This window comes from Typopeltis vanoorti, chromosome 21, assembly GCF_054136105.1.
Source record: "Typopeltis vanoorti isolate ZY-2024b chromosome 21, IOZ_Tvanoo_1.0, whole genome shotgun sequence".
Lineage (NCBI taxonomy): Eukaryota > Metazoa > Arthropoda > Arachnida > Uropygi > Thelyphonidae > Typopeltis > Typopeltis vanoorti.
In genome coordinates, this window is record NC_143569.1 from 26,365,923 (window position 1) to 26,385,967 (window position 20,045).

General features: G+C 35.7%; 1 protein-coding gene across 3 annotated transcripts in view; it reads right to left on the reverse strand.

Moving 5' to 3' along the window:
* LOC150094684 (cell adhesion molecule Dscam1-like) overlaps positions 1-17,700 on the reverse strand; it is a 260,850-nt gene extending 243,150 nt beyond the window's left edge. For all 3 annotated transcript variants that reach the window (XM_090411283.1, XM_090411282.1, XM_090411281.1), the window contains exon 1: positions 17,499-17,700. In XM_090411283.1, the coding sequence (XP_090267409.1) occupies positions 17,499-17,547 (49 nt within the window). In that variant the 5' untranslated portion in view covers positions 17,548-17,700. The remainder of the gene's footprint in view (positions 1-17,498) is intronic.
* Between the last annotated feature and the right edge of the window lie 2,345 nt (positions 17,701-20,045).

The following is a 20,045-nucleotide window of genomic DNA, read 5'->3' on the forward strand; positions in this document are numbered from 1 at the left end:
GTGATCTATAGTAGATATCATGTAGTCTGATCATGTACATGGTAGAGTAGTAGTGTGGCTCACCCTAATCGGTTTGTATATATTCACTGTGCTACATAGTCAGTCCTGTGCTATAATTTTGGAATCGATGCATCTTCGAATGGTCAAGTGTTCCCAGAAAAACAAAGAGACAGGCAATATTTGTGCTTAGTTTACTTACGTGTATACTACTGAATCAATTGAGTTTAAACTGTATAGTCCATATCGTTGCCATATTTACATGGACCTAAATATCCTGGTGGACCAATGGAAATTTATTATTTCCATTAGTCTAATATTCGTATTCATAATGTATAAACATTTATTATTAATGCTTATACATAATGTACGAAATGAATAGGGTTTATTTTTCTGCTTGCAAGGCGAAGGCTGGAGAACCCTAGAGGAAATTTCCGACTATGCTGAGACAAACTGAGTTCGTTTCCGAGTTTCTTAGAAATGAGCGGAAAAATATTTAGGAAATTTCCCAAGATGCATTTCTGCTCGCAAGAAGGTAAGTGAGTATATCATTTTGGCAAGCGGTTACTCTCTCCTCAGGAGATTCTGCAGGGTATTCACTCTCCCTAAATACACTACCAGCGCTTAGGTATCCTTAATTTGCAAAATGCCTGGGTTCGAATCCCGTCTGCAATTGCCAATAATACAAAGGCTTTCAACCGAAAAGTGAGTTAGTTGATCTCATAGGAATAAGAAATTTATCCTCTCTAAAACCAGGATTTCTTTCCTCCCACTAACAGAGCATACAATCCCTACGTAAAAAGAAACGAATTTCACATTGGGGTGGGGAGAGTTGATTAATCCCAAAGAATAGTTTCTCCCTTCTTCGCAAGAAGGTAGTATAAATGAATATTTTCAGAACATTTCCCAGCATGGTGGTAGTCCTAGAATAATTATTTGTACACCTGCATCTTCTCTACAGATCCAGTATCGTTTTATTTTATTATCTTTTTATTCAATTTAAAACTCTTCCTCCACCTCGAAACTTCTTGGTTGGCTTGTGGCCATGTACGGCTGCTACGAGAATTCTAGAACTGGCTGTGTGTCTGGTGTTCTGTTATACATGAAGAAAAAAGAAAGAAACTAGTTCCTTTACTCTTGATCCATTTACGTAAGCAATATTTTGAAAATTTTCAGAATAGTGATAAGTCAGATATCTGCTTAACACTATAAGCAACCAAATCGTTGTCCGGAGAACTGGTCAGATGTTTCCAACAGACTTTTTTTGGGGCCGACACGCGATTTGTAATATTAAAAGTATGGGTTTTGCCTGCAGAGAGGAGAAATGTTGTGTCCATCACAAGTGAGCAAGTTAAAATTGTCACTGACAGATGTCGCTTTAGCAAAGTGATATCCTCTATATATGTGATGGACGGCAATGGAGAGACTGTTCGTTGAAGAGCATCTATACTCGAAAAAAAAGGGGGATGGCTACCACTAGTTGGTGTTGACAGACGTCTAGCTTACTCTCCAACTATTCTGACAACTGCTGACGCTGCATACTCCGATTCCTAAGATACTTTTGAGATGGAGTTACAGAAGGTTAACCTGAAGCTTAGGATTTTCTTTGTAAGAAAGTAATATCAGAGGAGTTCGACTATGCGACGCGGACGGAAATGCTTTAAATAAATGGAATTTTCTCGAAGTGAACAGAATAAGAGTTCATCCGACTATGACTTGACTAACAATAACAATAATTTACTTTTTTTCTGACCGCAATGTCTCTGTGACGTCACTGGAGAGGTGAATTGCAGTCCAAAAATGCAAAATTAACAATTAAGATAACGAATGGACAATTATCGTCTCCAATAACACGATGATATGTTCAGTTTCTTAGTAGAAAGTCAATTCACAGAAGAAAACTTGCTTAACTTTTAAACAATTAGGTCTCCGTATATTATCAAGGGGTATCTGAGAAGATGGTTAGCGTAAATTACCCTTTCAAACAGTAGAAGTAACTTTTTTCCCAATAGACGTATTAGATTTCCAATTCTCTCTCTCTCTCTCTGTCTGTGTGTGTGTGTGTGTGTGTGTGTGTGTGTGTGTGGCGTGGTGCTTGCGATAGAAGATGGGGTTCGGTGATCAGTCTAACGAACACTGACAACAGCTTCTACCGGCAGGTGCGCTAACCAATATATTGATCGACCGGTGCCACTTTTTGTACACTTAATAGCTATCTTGCTTGCAAATGGACGTCACTATTTAATAGTTTACTCAGGGAAAAAATGAAAACGCACACATCGGAATGAAATTAAAATTTATGTGTTCAAAGTTCAGAGTGACCATGTTTATTTTATGTTACCATACAAAACTCTTAGCTAAAAAGAAGCTGTAAGCCTACTAGCAGACTACGATATGGCAATGTATTGATCGCTGTTATCCAAAAGTGGTTTTTTATTATGGAGAATCTCTGGGAAAAAAAGTATTTTGAAACCTCACCGTATAGATCAACATTAGAGAGACATTTGAAAGTATGATGGGACTGCATTTGTAAAAATTGTACATTTTATACTCTCGTATAGCGATGATGTATGAAAAGTAAGTATTGTTTCGAAGTTTTCTTTTTTTTTTTTCAGGAGTGGGGGGGGGGAGACCGATTCTCTAGCAAGAAAGATGATGTACTTTCCCATGTGACCATGATGACCGATTTTTCTTATAAGAATCGCTGAGGCTTGGGACCCCTTTCTCAGCTAGGCTAAACGCAATGCGAAATGACAGAAAAATAAATCTTTTTTTCTCCGAGGTTTCTGTGATATTCAAATTTTGCTGCTGTATTAAGCCATAAGCAATGCAGGAAATGCCTTTAAAAGGAGAATTGATAGCATATTTGCGATGTATTCGGGGAAAACGAACACGTTTAGAGTGAACTGCTAGAACTTAGGTGTTTCTTATGACCGTTGTATAACTTGATCAATTTCGTACTCTTTTCCAAATTCTCTACTGAATTAGCAGACAGCGCTTACAAATATGCAGGTGAAATATTGTAAGAACTACTCTCTCTTCCTTACTCATACTAGCAAACGAATAACGGTATTTATTTTTTGTAGAGTACAGCATCCGTATGCGAGATTTTCACAATAGAAAACCCGAACAATATTTTGTGTAACGAAGTAATGTTTTATTGAGTTGGTGAATCGAATATTATACAAAAAAATTGTTTTCAGGAATCTATATAAATAGATCGTTCTGTAGAGAATTTTATAATGTATGTTCGATATGAAATGCATAATGCAAAAGATCGGTGAACTATTTTTGTTTTTCTATTATGCAGAGAATTTGTGCATGTTTTGTTTGCATATATATATATATATATATATATATATATATATATATATATACACACACACATACGTATAATCGTATGCAGTGATTGCTTCCTTAAAAATTCTTACGTTATTAAAACATGTTCAGAATTCTACGATAGATACAAATGGTGTACTTATCGTATATATTTAGAAACTTATTTAAAAATGAGTATATATGGTCATTAACGCATGAATAATTATTGCGCCTCTATGAGGGATGCATGTAATTTGTAACGCAGTTGCTTCTTTCAGCGGGAGACTGATGTTCATCCCCCTACGCAGAATAAGCAACTTCGTTACAAATTACATGCATCTCTCATAGAGGCGCAATAATTATTCATTATTTAGACGAACAGTTAAATTCAAAATAAAAAAAATGCTCTTCTTGGAGTTCTTTTTTGATCTATCGTTAGACTATACACATAAAGTTTCTATTAAGATTAGTAACTTGATCGAGCCCTTTTTTTAAAGTTTAGATTGAGATAAAAATACAGCTATATGAATTGCATTTTTGTAACCCTGATTATTACATCACCTGCGATATCTCCCTACGTTTTTGCTATAATATTTACCGAACTTTAAGTATTCATAAACGTGACATGTAGACTGCACTATATTAACGCATAGCCGCTGGAACAGCTGCGCCACTCTGTGAAAAAGTCCATGCTCTTGCTGGGAGTGGTTTGTAGTTGTATTAAAAAGTGTGTTTTGCATCGTTCCACCGATCAGTTCGAGATAACCGTTAAGATGAGAAAAGCATTCTTTGACAAGAAAAAGAAGCGCCAATTTTTTTCTACGAAAAGAGTTTTAGAGCGAGAAATGTAATAAGAAAATAGCTACGAAGAAACGCCTGGTACTGTATCAAAATGATGCGAGAAACTATAAACATTACTTTGTAGAAATCGATTGGAATATATTAGAAGAGCGATTAAAAGACGCAAGTTGGGATGGTGTTGAAAAAGATTAACGTTTTCCAACTTGTTTTGTGTAACAGTTCAACTTCTTTGAGTTATACATCATCGCTATTTGAAATACGAAGAGTAGCCTAAAGAGCACTTTAATTGTTCTTCCGGTTTTCGGGTTTGCTGGATGGTGTGCTTCCGGTCACCGATTTCGTTTTAAGGAACCCTGTATCTAAATTCGAGTAGTTAACCGAAAACGTTCAAGTTTTTTTGCATTACGAACTGATCATCACATCAATAACCCTTTCATGAATCCTAACATCAATAAACTATGAAAGTAATTATTTATTCTTTAATATTTATGATAGGCAGTTCTTTAACGTAGAATTCCATTGCCTAAATTATTAAGGAAAGTTCTTCCGATAAATGTAAGTGGACAAACCATCAACGTACATTGTCCATTTGTAGTTCAAGTATAACAGAAAAATAACACGGAAGTTCTCTGTACTTGGAAAGGGTTTCGGAACTATAGGTTTATTCAATGTTTTTCTATTCAATTTTAGGAGATATGTCGAGGTAAACAAGTAACACTTTGGCTGAAGTAGACGGGCACCCAAGAAGTGAAAAACTCATGCTCACGCTTCCGTAGGGAAATCCGTAGACTAAGTGATTTAAGTGATGTAGTCAGGTTCTTTGGATCTCAAAGACTAGCCAGTCCTTTTCTAGACAGTATTGAGCGACAGGAAGGAGATGTGGTTTGTCTGTGGTGTAAAAGAGGATGCTTTTTAATGTCAAAAGAAACTGGGGAGTTCATGGTATTTTTTTGAAAGTTAAACTTAGAGTTCTTAACATAATTAAATGGAAATTCTCTTTATTTCAATGTCTGTTATATTTATGCTTTGTCTACTTGCTAACTCCGATTCTTTGGAGTGTTCACTTCTAATGTTAGGCTTAATATTACATATGACAGAACTGTTCTAATTTTTCGTAACCAAAAGGCAAAAATAAATCTACTTGTTAATACAATATTCTCATGATAGTTAGGATAAATATAATTATACTGATTTGATTTTCATGCTAATAATTTCTTTGCGCCATTTCCGGAGCTTAGTATAGATCCATTGATGGAATCCGAGATATCCTAACAGGATACAAAAACTAAAAGAAAAAAAAAAGAAACATGATAGAGAGAAAGTTTAAAAAAAAAAAAAAAAAAAAGCAGCAGTGCTTCTATCATATTCCGCCGGAAGTAATAATCCAATAAAACACGGTCGCTGAGGAAATGGTGCAAGAAAACCTGACGATATAGACACAGAAGTGTCGGAAGTTACGCTCTGAGAAAACACGACAGAAAGACATTCTTCACTCAGGAATGAGATCAAAAACAAAACCACCTAACCCATTGACAGGTATTGAATGTTAATCCCGAAGAGAAGAGCATTACTGTCTGAACGACAAAAAGAAAGAGAAATATCTGCAAGTTTTCAAACACTTTCTGATGTCGAATTTGATACGTCTCTTAAGAATATTATAATAGTGGAACATTCCTTATCTTTAAGAGTATTTAAACTATTAATCTCTTTGTTACAGATCATTTAGGCCAAATTATAAATACACGTTTTTGTATCACAAACATTCGGGTCATGCATTTCAGTTTCAAACATATTTTTCCAAAACTTATTGTTAAAAATGATGGTTAGTAGTTATTGATAGTATTAACATTTCGTTTTTATTTGTCTTCTTCTTCAGGACTGTTAGTTACATTTATTAATAACTTGTATCTTGATTAACAATCAGTAGCTTTATTCAAAAGTTGCATAAAATGAATCGTATTTTCTGTCATTTATTACAATAGCAATGTTACGGAAGGTCAAATTTGTTTTTACGTGAAGTAAGGTTTCCTTGATAAGAAAAAGAAAAGTGAATTACTATTCTCAAACAGAGCTTTTCTCTGAAGTAGGTTTCATCCACCAAAAATGTAATCAACAAACACGTTCAAACTCGGAAATATACAAGTAGGTCAGACGTTAGTTGCAGTCATCTTAAACAAAAGAATCATTAACTCCGGTCTTTGTCGCTTATTTCTGACTTAGAAGTGCCCGTTTAGTCTACGTACACTACGTTCACGTATGCCCCGGTGATTAGCGTGTATGCTTTCTTTAGATGAAACATTTTAAGCGTTGTGTGTTCTGTGAAAGTGGCTGTTATGTGTAGCATCTTAATTTGCTGTTACTTGCATTATTATAATAAAGTTGCTTGATGTTGACAAAAAAAAAGTTTGTCTTAGTAAAGATAGTAAGATTATAAGTTGGTCAGTGTAGTATATCAATCATATTACGGACTACAGAAGTGTATTATGTGTCCCACATCATAGTTCATAACTGCGCAGACTCAGCATTTTATTCTTTTATTTTGAAATAGATTTTGAATTTGGAAGTATTGCCTGACGTCATCCAACAAATTAAGGTTTGAAATAAATTCGAGCTATTCATTTACAATTAAAATCCAAAAGAATTTTCGTCACCATATTTCAATTGTAGCTTATTCTTTCCCATAACATTGTTGTGATATAAAAACAACAGCGAAAGTCCGATAGCAATATATAAGAATGTTGTGAAATTCATTCCATAAAAGCCAATTTGTGAAAAGCAGCTCCGATTTTATTTCATCTTTTAGAAGCATATGTAGACAAAAAAAACCAGCTGACATTGGATTTCTTTATTTTACTCGATCGTTAGATCACAAACATACGTATTCTGTATTCCAACGCTTTACATATAATTTTAAATAAGTCCATATTCGTGCAATTTTAAATTTTAAGTGCGTATATCAGTAATGTTCGTAGCGGCCATTACACAAAAGAGGGTACGTGATTGAAAGCATCAATTGAATCAGGAGCTCCACAGGTCAAGACAATCAGATAGTGTACGGATCTATTTTGGTTCCGGTAATATTAGGGAATGCGTTCGATCTCTATTTATAAAAACCCGATGCGAACCTTCCCGTTATCTCGAATTCTGACAAAACGTGCAGTGAACATATTTCCGGACGGATGATCAAGATTTGTTTGCAATAATCCGTACAGGGATGTGAAATGTCAGACAACGTTATTTGATCAGAAGAGAAGACGTGCCCACTGGAAATTGATAGAGAGGAGGAGGCCGTGCAGTGTATGAAATAATGATAAATCTGCAGACATACAGAGAGTGGCTCCCATAGATAGAAACGAATCGCTAGAGAGGCTCGTGCTGTTGCACTTACACTAAAAACCCTCTCGACCAATTTCTCTTCTGTGTTCATACAAATCTCAGCGGAAGTCGCATGTACACGACATGTATTAAGTGTTTCTGTTCCCCTTGTATGAGCGAGGCATCAATCAAAACATCTCCGCGCAGTATTTACAATATCTTAGGCTGCATTAAATTTAACACATTTGCAGATAGGGTATGACGTCGGAGAAACCTGCCTAATATTCTGTGAAAGCTTAAAATCAATCATATACGTGAAAGATTTCGTTGAATCTTCGTCCTGATTTATTTGATCTTATCGAAACCTATATTTCCATAGGTATTAGAAAGAAGAGAAATAATATAAATTAGAACAAATCACTGCATACGTTTTAACATGTATGCAATTGTTAATATAGAGTAGACGGTATCCGTTTTCGCTTTGAACAGGATTAACTACAGCCCAATATATTAATAGCATGCTGCTAGTAGCAGGACAATAGAAATTAACCTCATGGCTAACCATGCAGAGCTTAGTACTGCAACTACATGTCAAACAATAGGAAAAACGCGCTGCAGCAAACTGACGTCAAACAATAGGGAAAAGACAGTACAGCAAACTGACGTCAAACAATAGGGAAAAGACAGTACAGCAAACTGACGTCAAACAATAGGGAAAAGACAGTACAGCAAACTGACGTCAAACAATAGGGAAAAGACAGTACAGCAAACTGACGTCAAACAATAGGGAAAAGACAGTACAGCAAACTGACGTCAAACAATAGGGAAAAGACAGTACAGCAAACTGACGTCAAACAATAGGGAAAAGACAGTACAGCAAACTGACGTCAAACAATAGGGAAAAGACAGTACAGCAAACTGACGTCAAACAATAGGGAAAAGACAGTACAGCAAACTGACGTCAAACAATAGGGAAAACGCAGTACAGCAAACTGACGTCAAACAATAGGGAAAACGCAGTTCAGCAAACTGACGTCAAACAATAGGAAAAGAGCAATGCAGTAATCAGATGCCATTGGGTAACGCAGTATGGTAACTTTATGTCGTTTAAGCAATTGGGAAGCTCGGCAGAATAATCAGATGATTCCATTTGACATTGCGTTTACTGTATAGTAACCTGATGCCAAATTAAGGGCAATAACGCAGTACAATAACAGATGTTTAACAGTAGGAACCACGTGATAATTTAGGATCAGCAGTGATGGATACTGAAACAGTAACCAAAAGTGATCAGTGGATGGAATTAATACATCAACCTCTTTATCGAGAAGTATGATATTCAGCCTATTTCTATAGTAGGACTATTGCATTATTTGCGATAATATATGTACTGCTGCACACTTCATACAGATGTTTGGAATGTTTTTTGGAATGTGGAATAATTCCTGTATCTCAGGATATCTATTGATGCGGCTAGTGAAGACAACTTCCACGGTGGTTTCCCGTAAACAGCTTAAGTTCTGCTAATGAAAGCTCGATTGCATCTGAGCAGGTAAGCAATGACATCCAAAAATGTAATCCTCACACAGCCTGATTTCTGATCGAACGCTATTGAATCCTGATACAGCCGTTACCATGGAATAGCTGAAGTAGCACAGGAGGGCTATGTAAGTCGGTTGTGCCGGTCCGTTTTTTTTTATCCTTCCGCTAACATAATTCGATTAAATAGTTGTATGGCCCGCGTAGACTTCCCAATATTTTGGATATATAGTACATATATGTCCTTTTAAAGTAAGCTAAGCTGAGAAACTTTTACCTGGAAAGACATTGTCCAACATAATACTTTACTGAATATTTTAAGGATAAGATTGGTAGAGAAACTATGCATAATTTTAAAACATACGCAAAAATGTGAAAAAAAAAAGTAATTGAGCTAAGAAACTGCCTACAAATGGCATCATAGAAATGGAAAAAGGTTAATACAGCTTTCAGGTGTAAATTTTATCTGCTGATGGAACTACATTCTCCTCTGATTCTAAAGGCAACCGACAACTTACAGCTTGGGGAAAAAAAATAGAAAAATCTCTTTACAACCGTGCTAGTATGCTATATCAAAGCTCCTTTTCAGGATCCCAAGATACCATTATCCTCTCTCATGTGTATTCCAGAGACCAAAATATGCTGTTAAAATCTTCTATGGGAAATCTCATCTTATAAGCAATTCTTTTCGGAGCGGTATAAAAAAAGGTGGCCACAGGCGAAGAGATAAGAAATGACGATATTAAAATAGTGCAAAACTACTTCCTTTCATTATTACACAAATATATTTGAAAATGTTTACTCGAATGTTGAGCATCTCCTGTAGCTTTTCAGGAACATTTGGAATATTTTTTGAGAGTATAAGGCGAGTTTTTTGTTGCCTAACTTATCGGAGCGAAATAACCAAATAGTATACGTTGAATAAGATGCTTTCTAGATGTTAATGCAATCCTTCAATGATGTAAGATCGGGAGATGTTTTTTTTTTAATCGAAACGTTTTAGAGACATTTTATTAATGCATTAAAATCTTGGATGTTTCAGACTGCAGTTAGATGATGCCCTAGCTCACTTTTAAACTTCAGAGAAGTTATTTAGATGCTCATGCCGTAGTTAAATATAAATGCTTGGTTATTAGATGTTAAGTAAAAACTTACTTTTTTTTTTTTTTTGAGAAATAAGGACTTCTCGGAGTCGAATGTTATCCATCTTATCAATATCCTCCTTCGAGGGATATTACACAAGTGGGTATAGCGTCTAAATTTGAATTGCAGCTATTCGCTAATTCCCACTTACTTGCTTTCAACTTAGATCACTATGTGAAGCATTCTTTGGTTCGTTTCTATCGCACGAGTCAGACAACGCCAATAAAGGAAGCTGACTTAATCAAACATTCCTTTCTCCGGTCTCTCATAGTCACTTAATGTTTTTCGGATTGTGTGTTCGCTGCGATATTCTTGTGGGCGGAAGTCTTCATCATATTGAAGTGAATTCCTAGCAGGACTTCCACAAGGCGAAATTATATATTACAGGAGAACGAATTTATCTGTAAATATGTGTACACTTCTCAATTAACCTTTCATTACTATTATTGAGAGATTAACGTTCATAATCACGAATATTTTATATTTGATTTTCTCGAAATGGAAAGCCCTAACCAAAAAATCTCTTGATTTCTGAGAAACAGGAAGTAGACGATTTTCAATAGATCTTTTCATATATTCTTCCTTAATAAGCAATGAACAAAAGTACTTGCATGTAGGACTGGAATTGACTCATAAATGTCGGAAAATATGGTGGAAATATCAAATATAATCTGAAGTATTTTTATTCCATAAAGGCAAAAGTACTCATTTCGTTTTCTTAATTCTTTTTGTATATCAAACTAACCATTTTCTATTTAATGTTATTGATGGTTTTTGTTATTTCAATACGCATTTTCTTGTATGATTCCTCCAATACATTTCCGGGAAATTCTTAAAAATACCTTATAATTACAAAAGTTCAAATGAACTCCGCCATTCTGGTGCGATACCATTGAGCCCGTTGAATCTCAGATTTTCACTAAAAACCTTTTCATTGTACATAAAAGTCGTTCAAAAATGCTTTTATGCCGATACTCGAGTGCTGATATGTCTCCTTTCCAAGCCTGTTATTCTTTAAATTATATGCGTATAAAAAAAAGCATTTTAATGGCCGAAACACGAGAAGCAATTCAAAAGCACGTATTATATATAAACAATGAAGACAAACATCGAATATGTAATGTGAGTGGAGTGCTATTATACCGTTACTGTTCAGCATCCGGGGGATAAACTGAAACTTCGTGTAAGGTAGAGGGGAAACCGTTTGTCTAGCAGCAATAAAAACCACTTGAATTGTCTATTCCACTACTCCTTTCATCATTAAAAACAGTAACAGCGAAATGCGAATTATGGAGTGGGCCTGCAGAATTAGAAAACATTTCTATTTTGAATTTTTGCATGGATTTGGAATCTTAAGATCGATATAGTAAGAAGGGGAATAGCGTATCTTTACAACTCAAGAGGAAAATGTTAGATTTAAGCGTTTATTCTTTCTTTGAATTCTTGCTTGCATAAATATCAATTAAACGATCCGATGAAGTAAAAAGAAATAAAGACCAAATATCTATCTTAAAAATGACCAATGGGGTCATTGGTCACAATAGTAGTCAACTATGATATGTTCAGACCATCTAAAATATGGATAAGAAGACATTTTAAAGTACTCAATACTTTTCTGCAACACGATCTGATTCTTTTCCAAGTAAGGGACAAAAAAAAAACAATCGCGAAAAGAATAAAAAGTTCAAGACCATAGACGATTCTTTCGCCATCTCAACTGTGGAGCTAATAATAATTCCATTCCTTCAATGGAATAGACATTAACAGTCTAAGATAAGACGCTTCTATTGGGTCATTGCCAGAAAAACGTCTGTAAAATTGCTCCCGTACAATGAGTTGGAAATGAACGGGGCTGAGGGTTTGTTTTTAGTACATTTTTTTGTTGTCTAGAGCAGTACCGTATTTTAAATTTTTTTTTCTCTTCACTCCGTCTTTAATAACTCTGTGAAATCAAGCGTTAAGCCAACGAAGGTTAAACTGAATATTATCGGTAATTAAACTTCCAGTTTATACATACTGAAATGTCAGAGACCTGTATATTTACAAAATCATCATAAAGAATGTGTAGTTTTAAACAAAAGAAATGTTCATTCCATTTTCAGGTAAATTAATGTTCAAAATATAGAAATACAGTATTTATACCCAAATAGTTTCTCTTACTCTCGGTGTTGTTGAAGGTTTGAGGTCGCTTCGGAAAGTGTGGGATAAACTAGATATTTGCTTCACTTTCTCAAGGGTAGTGTAGATTGTGTAAAAACTGTTATAAGTGCAAAATTCATTTGTGGAACTCGCTTGATTTTGATATAAATGGAGTGTTACAAATTCTTTCATATCAGCACCGATTTCAGACGTAGATAAAAAATTTCAATTCGTGGATCTTTCTACCCTACTTGTAAGTGAGCTGTGCAGAGAAGGACCAGAGAATTTCAAAGATGTCTGAAATATAGCTGGAATTTGTACTAACCGTAAGAAAAGATCGACTCGAATAGGACAGGAATGGATGAAAATATCACCGGTTTTGGACACGCAACGCGATTGTTATGGCATGATGGAGATGTTCCATATCCATTCGATGAGTAATGATGGCGAACCAGAGACAAGTAGAAATGGAATAGTTGACTGACAGAGCAAAAACCCGAAAGTTATCGTAACGCATACAAATTCATCTTTTCTGGGTAGCAAAAGAACAAAATAAAACTGTGTTTTAAGAAATCTGCGTTTTGATATAAGAAATAATTGTCTACAATTCTTGGTTTCGTAACTGAGGACAAATCATCCATGGATTGGTGATAATATACGCCAATACTAGGAAAGCTCGCATCTTGTAAAAGAGTAGCCTCACCTGAACAGAGTGGCTGCTTTCTATCCGGTCAGCGATTCTAAATTAAGAACGGCAAATTTCAAAACCATTCAGATCTTTATTAAGAGGTAATGATATTAACATTAGTCTCAAGCGATGGTTTATAAACTAGGCATGAATTATACAAGCCCATTTATGGTTAGAATCAGCATTAACTTTATTGATATCTCCCCAATTTTGCATTGCAAGTTTGAACCGTTACCAATTATTCATCATTAAAAATGTATATAGTTTCCTTCCTTTCAACATGGACGTAATTTCCTTGTCTTACATTAATGTCTGAATTCATAATAGTTGCCTTTATTGCCGCACTTTGGATAGTTGGTGGTGGCTGCGGTGTTGGTATTTTATGAAACATTTTCTATGCATGCTCTTAAGTACCTTTGAGGATACTTTTATCCCCATATGGCCAGTGCAAAGCACTTTTAGGTTAGGTAAATAACCCCCCCCCTCTACTCGTTCCACCTGGTTATAGTTTGCCTCGTTCATTATAAATGCGCAATTTCGCCCACATCAGGAAACCCAATTTTACTTTGTGGAAAATGCGCTAAATGAACTCCTTTGCTAGAATGCATTCTCCATCTGCAACGGTCTTCATAATTATTTCAGCAGTATAAATAAAAGACGACAGATGCAACCGAAATTCATGCCCACTGCAAAAGAACATTGATCGGAAAAATGCGGACAGTTTGCCTCGTGCAATTTGGTTCAACTTCGGTCGACGCTTTGCAGTTTTCGACATCGCTACTATCCGATGCTGATAGCATTGATTGGATGTTCCAGAGCTTAAATATTAAAGATGCAGAACAGTTTTTAATTTACACTTTTCGGTCCTCTACTCTGTCTTTTTTTTATCTCTTCCATTTTCTGATTGCAATTCCATGTTAACGTTTTTCTCCTTAGGACAATCATCTTTTCGTCAATGATATTTTGTCTTTTCGTACAAACGTTTCCTCCTCTATGTCAGAACCTTTTTCTTATCTTTAATACATTTATGCAACCATGCCTTTCTTTAATGTTTGTTTTTTGCTATGTATTTCTTTTTTTTTTTTATTGTACTCCCATTTGAGTCCAAATCTTTCCGATTTCTTTTTCTCCTTAAACTAATCTTTCTCCTCCTTCTCCTCCTCCTGTTTGAACTTAAGTTTCTTTTTTCATTTGTCCACTCTTTTCTCTGTATACCTGATCATTCCCCTCTTTACTCTGTGTCTCTATCTCTCGGTTACAGCAAATTAAAAAAAAATTGCTTTTCGGTAAGTATTAACAGTTAATTTAAAGTTCCATTTGTATTGACACGCACAGCAAAGCTTTCAAGACCGTTTTTTTCCCCTACTCTTAAACACCACCATAAAAACCTTAAGGGTAGTGTTTAAAGGTGAAAGAAGGTCATGTTTACATAACTCACCCGAAACTGTATAATCACTGTACGTTACACGTACGTCTAAAAACAGCGTGATTAATTTATTGCATTGTGTACAGTGCCCTCTGGAGCTACTAAGAGGTTCATCCGAGTAACGAGGCTGCCTCAAGGATGTGTCTCCTACAGCTACAATAAACACGACCTTTTTTTTGTGACATTCCCTAATGCAGCAACAGTTAACCAGGAAAATAATCTTTTTTTTTGTTTCTTTACTTAAATACGAAGAGGTAATTCTTACGGTGTCGTAATTTAATTCAAACATCCTACAAGTTGTATTTCTGTTTCGTCCTTATGGCGTATCATCAGTTGAAGGGAAACTAATGAGGAACGAATTGTCACGGAGCGATAATCAAACGTCAGACATGAGCAATGTAGCCGGCATTCGTAGCTTTAATAGATGAGTGAATCGTTGATTTGTGCCCACCAAGGAAAACAATCGCGTTCGACCAGAAAACCTACTTTGTTTACGGTCTATAAGCAGCGAACCACCAACAGAGGGGAAAAACGCTTCGAGGAGTGTCATCTTCAAACACTGACTCTAAGATCACAAAGTTGCTCTCCAGAGAAAGACCGAATACAACGCCGAGTGTTATATTACGTTGCAGGCGGGCGATGACATATTACGTGTGTCTTTGCTGCCAACTCTTGCACGACGTGCAGTTCTCCCAGTAACACACTCCAATCATTGCCCGAATACCCACCCTACCCCCATCCCGCCCTCCCTCCCATCGACTTTCTCTCACTGGTGAGCACTTTAGGGTAACTGAAAATCCAGTCATTCCATCACTTCGCGAAAGGAAGTAGATGCCGATTACTGACGTGTTAGTGTAAGCAGGTGATCTGCAGTACTTTTTTTTTAATAGGGGGCGCTCGCAGAAATTAACATTTTGGAAGAAAACTAAGCAGGCAAACGCTTGGTTGTGTTTATAGATTTTTATATAAAATTATAAATTCATTTATAATAATACATTATGAAAACTAGCAATTTTATTAAATAGTTTAGACACAGTCGAACACGTAATTTGTTTACGTGCTCAATAAACAGTCTCTCTCATTATTAATTACTTTTCAGTCTATCTAGTAAAGACAAATCATTGGATATCCTCTGTAGTCAATATAGAATATTAAAATAAATTTGTCGATAATTTCAGTTTAATTGAAAAACATTTATTCTTCCATTTTTCATAATATGGCAACTAAAATTGACAACTGTAGTTTGAGCATGCGCACTTCTCCGACTTAGAGGTTCAGCAATATAAAGTCGTCTTTGATATTATTTTTAATGCAAATTATCGACAAGGAAAATACAAGCAAGCAACGATGAACATTTTTGCCTCAAAGTCTGCCATTTTTCTTGACACGGCATTCACTCGCTGATACGCAATAAAGTATATTATTAAGATAAAGATCTTCTGCTCGTGTTTCAAATAATTCAAATACCTAATTATATGTTATAATGTATAACAAAAGACAATTATCCCAAGGGAGCAACGAATTATACAAAATGCAATAAAACACAGAAAAGTTTGCTATTGTATATTAACGTTTATTATTGTCTGCTTAAGCAATCGGTAAAAGACACCTTGTTGACCGAATGGATAGCGTCTCCTTCCAACAGGCTGTAGATCCGAAATTCCACTTTGCCAGTAGATATTGATTGAATGTCTTTAAATCGGGGATAATTTCATTTGGCTACACACCACCTCACTTATTGAAAGATATCAAATGTTAGGCCTTCCGGCCTGGTTTGTTGAGTGGTTAGCGTATCTGCTCTACAACCAGCAGGTCGTGGGTTTGAATCCCACTGTGGCATGGATCTGTGAGGCTTGTATCTGTTTTTTTGTTTAAAGTTGAAAGATCCCCAATAAAAAAATGGAACGAGGTGAGTATAATTCATTTTTATCAATTCATTTTTAAGTATTTTCTATTCAGATATCTCTTAAATGCACAGATTGTCTCAGGATTTGATTAGAAAAAATAACGCAGAGCCAAATGCTATCTTAATAATGTAATTCGGTTTACAACTGTTGCACAGAGTCATGACAGCTAAAAACAGTGAGTTTATCGTTGCTTCTATGAATTTTTCATTACTCTTTTATTTTAAAAAAAAATCTTGAATTCATATCGCTTTTTGATTGAAGACTTTACTTTCAATATACGGTGGATGCACCTTCTACAAATACTATTTTTTAATAAAAAATGCATTCGTTTTTTTTAGCATTTGTAATCATTGCAAATTCTAATTATGTCACGGAATACATAAACAGTAGTTTCCGTAGAAACGTATGATCAAATACAGTACCGTGTTGATAGGAACAAAGTAATAAAAATAGAAAAGGGGGGGGACGCAGTAATCGTTAAACTTTCCATTGTGTGCAAACTGTCATATTATTTACGTGCGTTCAGCTAAACCTTTTAGGTTGTCTAATTGGATTATATGAGGTTCATTAGTACGTACGTTTTAGTCAGATAACAGGTGTTTTTGTCTCCGGCAATACTGGTATGTATCGGCGTAATGGATGTGATGTATAATTCTGATTTAGATCGTGGAATCATAAGATTTCAAATATATTCAGACTTGTAAACCCGTAGACATGGAAATTGTATATGCAAAGTAAGAAGTTATTTATACAATATTTATCTCCACTTCCGGTTCCAGTTTATTTCAAGACTGGATGAACCGCTCCATCTATCACATGTTCTCACTATTTTATCAAGACCGTTAACCTCGATTAGTACGCCGTTGACCCACTCGATCAGAACGCGCTAATAACAGTGCAATCTTCAAAGTTTACCAGCTAATGAATCCTTAAACAATTTATGAATATAGAAACAATGGCTAAGCACGTGCCTCGCGAAACAAAAGTTAATGTGTTAATATTCAAAGTGTACTGCTGCTACAGATATATATTTTTTTTTTCAATTTCCATTGTTGGATTTAAAGGCAAATCACGATAGGTCTGCATTATTGCAATAGCTGATTCTTTGGCAGACTAAAGTGCCTTAATAGTGAGTTGCTTTTAAAACAGTGCAGTTATAATTTATTTCTCAATACATCATCCATTTTAGGACTCTTAATACTACAATGCATATAAAGCTCCTTACCTGATGAGAGATAAGAAATGAGCAAATACTCCAGGAGCAAGTAATGCATGGCACTCGATATCCTTATATAGAATACCAATCACTGCAAGCAGAGCAAAAATATGGGAGCCAAAAAAAAAAAACTACCTTCACATCACCAGAATCGGGTCAGTGGGGTCAGTCAGTATTTGACGTTTCAACCCCCCGCAACAAAGCACACCACTCTGTCCGGAACAATTCATCTTACAATCTTTGAGCGAAATGCAATCTGGGAAATCATTTAAGTGCGTCGATCTCCGACTTCCAGTTGATAGTTTGATGCTCCCATTAGAGGAAGCCCCTGCTTAAAAAAACTTGTCTTTTTTGGATGTCGTACTTTGTTCACATAGTGACCCGGATGTACTTCCTTCACAGCAGTGTGTAGGGGGATTTTAAGAAAGGTAGTTTCTCAAACAGACGGTCTGGCTAGATTTAGTAGGTTGGCTTTCTCAAAAGATCACATTTCTATAACAAGATGAAAGTTCTAGATGTTGCACTAACTCTCCGAGACATGGAAAAGTATCCTTTTAGGTAACCCGATAAAGTTTTCGTATCTTGGTGCAGACGGACATTCTTCCGAACTTTTATTATTTTTTTTTGGTAACCACGCAAACACAATCTTCTTAGATTCTGCGATACGGAAAGAGTAAAGAAAGAGAAAAAAAAGAAGGAAAAAAAAAGGGAAGTTCAGGGAATGAGAGATAGAGTGAAATCAGAGAGAGAGAGAGGGAAGCACGAGGTAAAAGAAAAGTTCCAATTCAACTCTGGGAGTACGCCAAGCGCGCGCATGTAATCTCTCGCACGTAAACTGAGAGAGTGTCCTTACAACTCCAAGTCACTGGTTTAAATGCTGCCTCTCTTCTGCGCCTGTCTGTATGTGTCTAGTGTGCGCGCTCTCTGTATGTGTGTGTGTGTCTAGCGCGCGCGACCGCCCTGTATACGCGTATTGACCGGTTCGCTCACACAGCGACGCTGAGGTACAATAGAGTCCTGTGATGCACCTGAATGTTTCGGTTCTCTTGCCGTACAGCTGGAGCGAGTGCACGGCGCACGTGGTAAATCTTGCTTTCCTTTCTTTTATGACTTTTCCAGGACCGCGATCCGTGTTGGTTTTATATACTTTCTAACAAGATATTCGTGTCTTGGTGATTACGGGTTTCAACACGTATTTCTTTTTTTCTTCTTCTTCTTCTTTCGTAATTCAATATAAATAAAGCAAATCGCGTAAGTTTACCTTTTTCTTAGAAGACAGAAATTCAAAGATGCATTGCTTTAAAATCAATAAGTAGATTTTGTGCATGTTTTTAAATGTGGTGTATAACTATACGGTTGATGCTTTAAAAAATAATTAAAAATTGATGTTATTCTTTATATTAATAAGATAAATATTTAAATAATCTATAAATATATTTCGTTTTTTAAAAAATAGAACTATATTCAAAGACATCAATTATATTACTGAATAACTGAACAATAAATTCAGCCTTCAACAATGCATTGATTGATTGATTCCTTCAATCCAATACCCTTGGAGGATAATGGATGGCAATGCTGTAGCTAATGAAGTTCTAACTGAGGGTCGGCTATTGCTGTTACCCTCCTGCCATGATCAGAGCTTTAATAGCTCAATAACACCTTATCCCTACACTGTCTTCTACAGATAACGTGGAAGATGATAAGCATACTTGCTTCGCCCCTTTAAGCCAGTCCTTATAAGGGCATTTCTTGACGGTAGGGGGGAGGAGGAGGAGGATGGATGAAACCCTGGGAGAGTAATGGATGGCAATGCTGTAGCCAATGAAGTTCTAACTGAGGCTCGGCTATTGCTGTTACCCTCCTGATATGATCAAAGCTTTAATAGCTCAATAACACCTTATCCCTACACTGTCCTCTACAGATAACGGGGAAGATGAAAAGCATTCTTGCTTCGCCCCTTTAAGCCAGTCCTTATAAGGACTATAAGGCATTTCTTAACATTCATCAAAATTTATTTACATTCAACTTCATATTGAATAATTCTATAATCAATTTTTTTTCTTTAGTGAATGTTTTTGTAAAAATATTCGCTAAATAAAGATTAGAATATTCACCTATTCTAATAAAGAGAACTCCATTATGGTAAATTAATTTAAGACGATACATTACTCTCACTTAAACATTGAGAAAAGTGTATCGGCCCAATCAGTAAAATTGGGTTGACAAAATACATTTCCTTCAGTAAACGTTTAATTTGCCAGAAGGGAGGCAACTGATATTAAATTAACAGTTGACAACTCGTCGAAAACTTTCAGAATTATATAAGAAAAGGTTAAAAAATAATTGGAAAAAAAATACGGAAATTTCGATTTCCACAATTGCCTTAAAGGCAAGTGAATGATATAATGGAATCGTTACAACTAAACGAGTACGAAATGGAAAAGGGAAAATGATTAATTCTTCTCGATTTACCTTTTTAAGACTTGAACAAGGAGATAAAAGAATCAGACTTAAAATGAATTGGAGGAATTTTTGATTTTCTCTTCTGCCGAG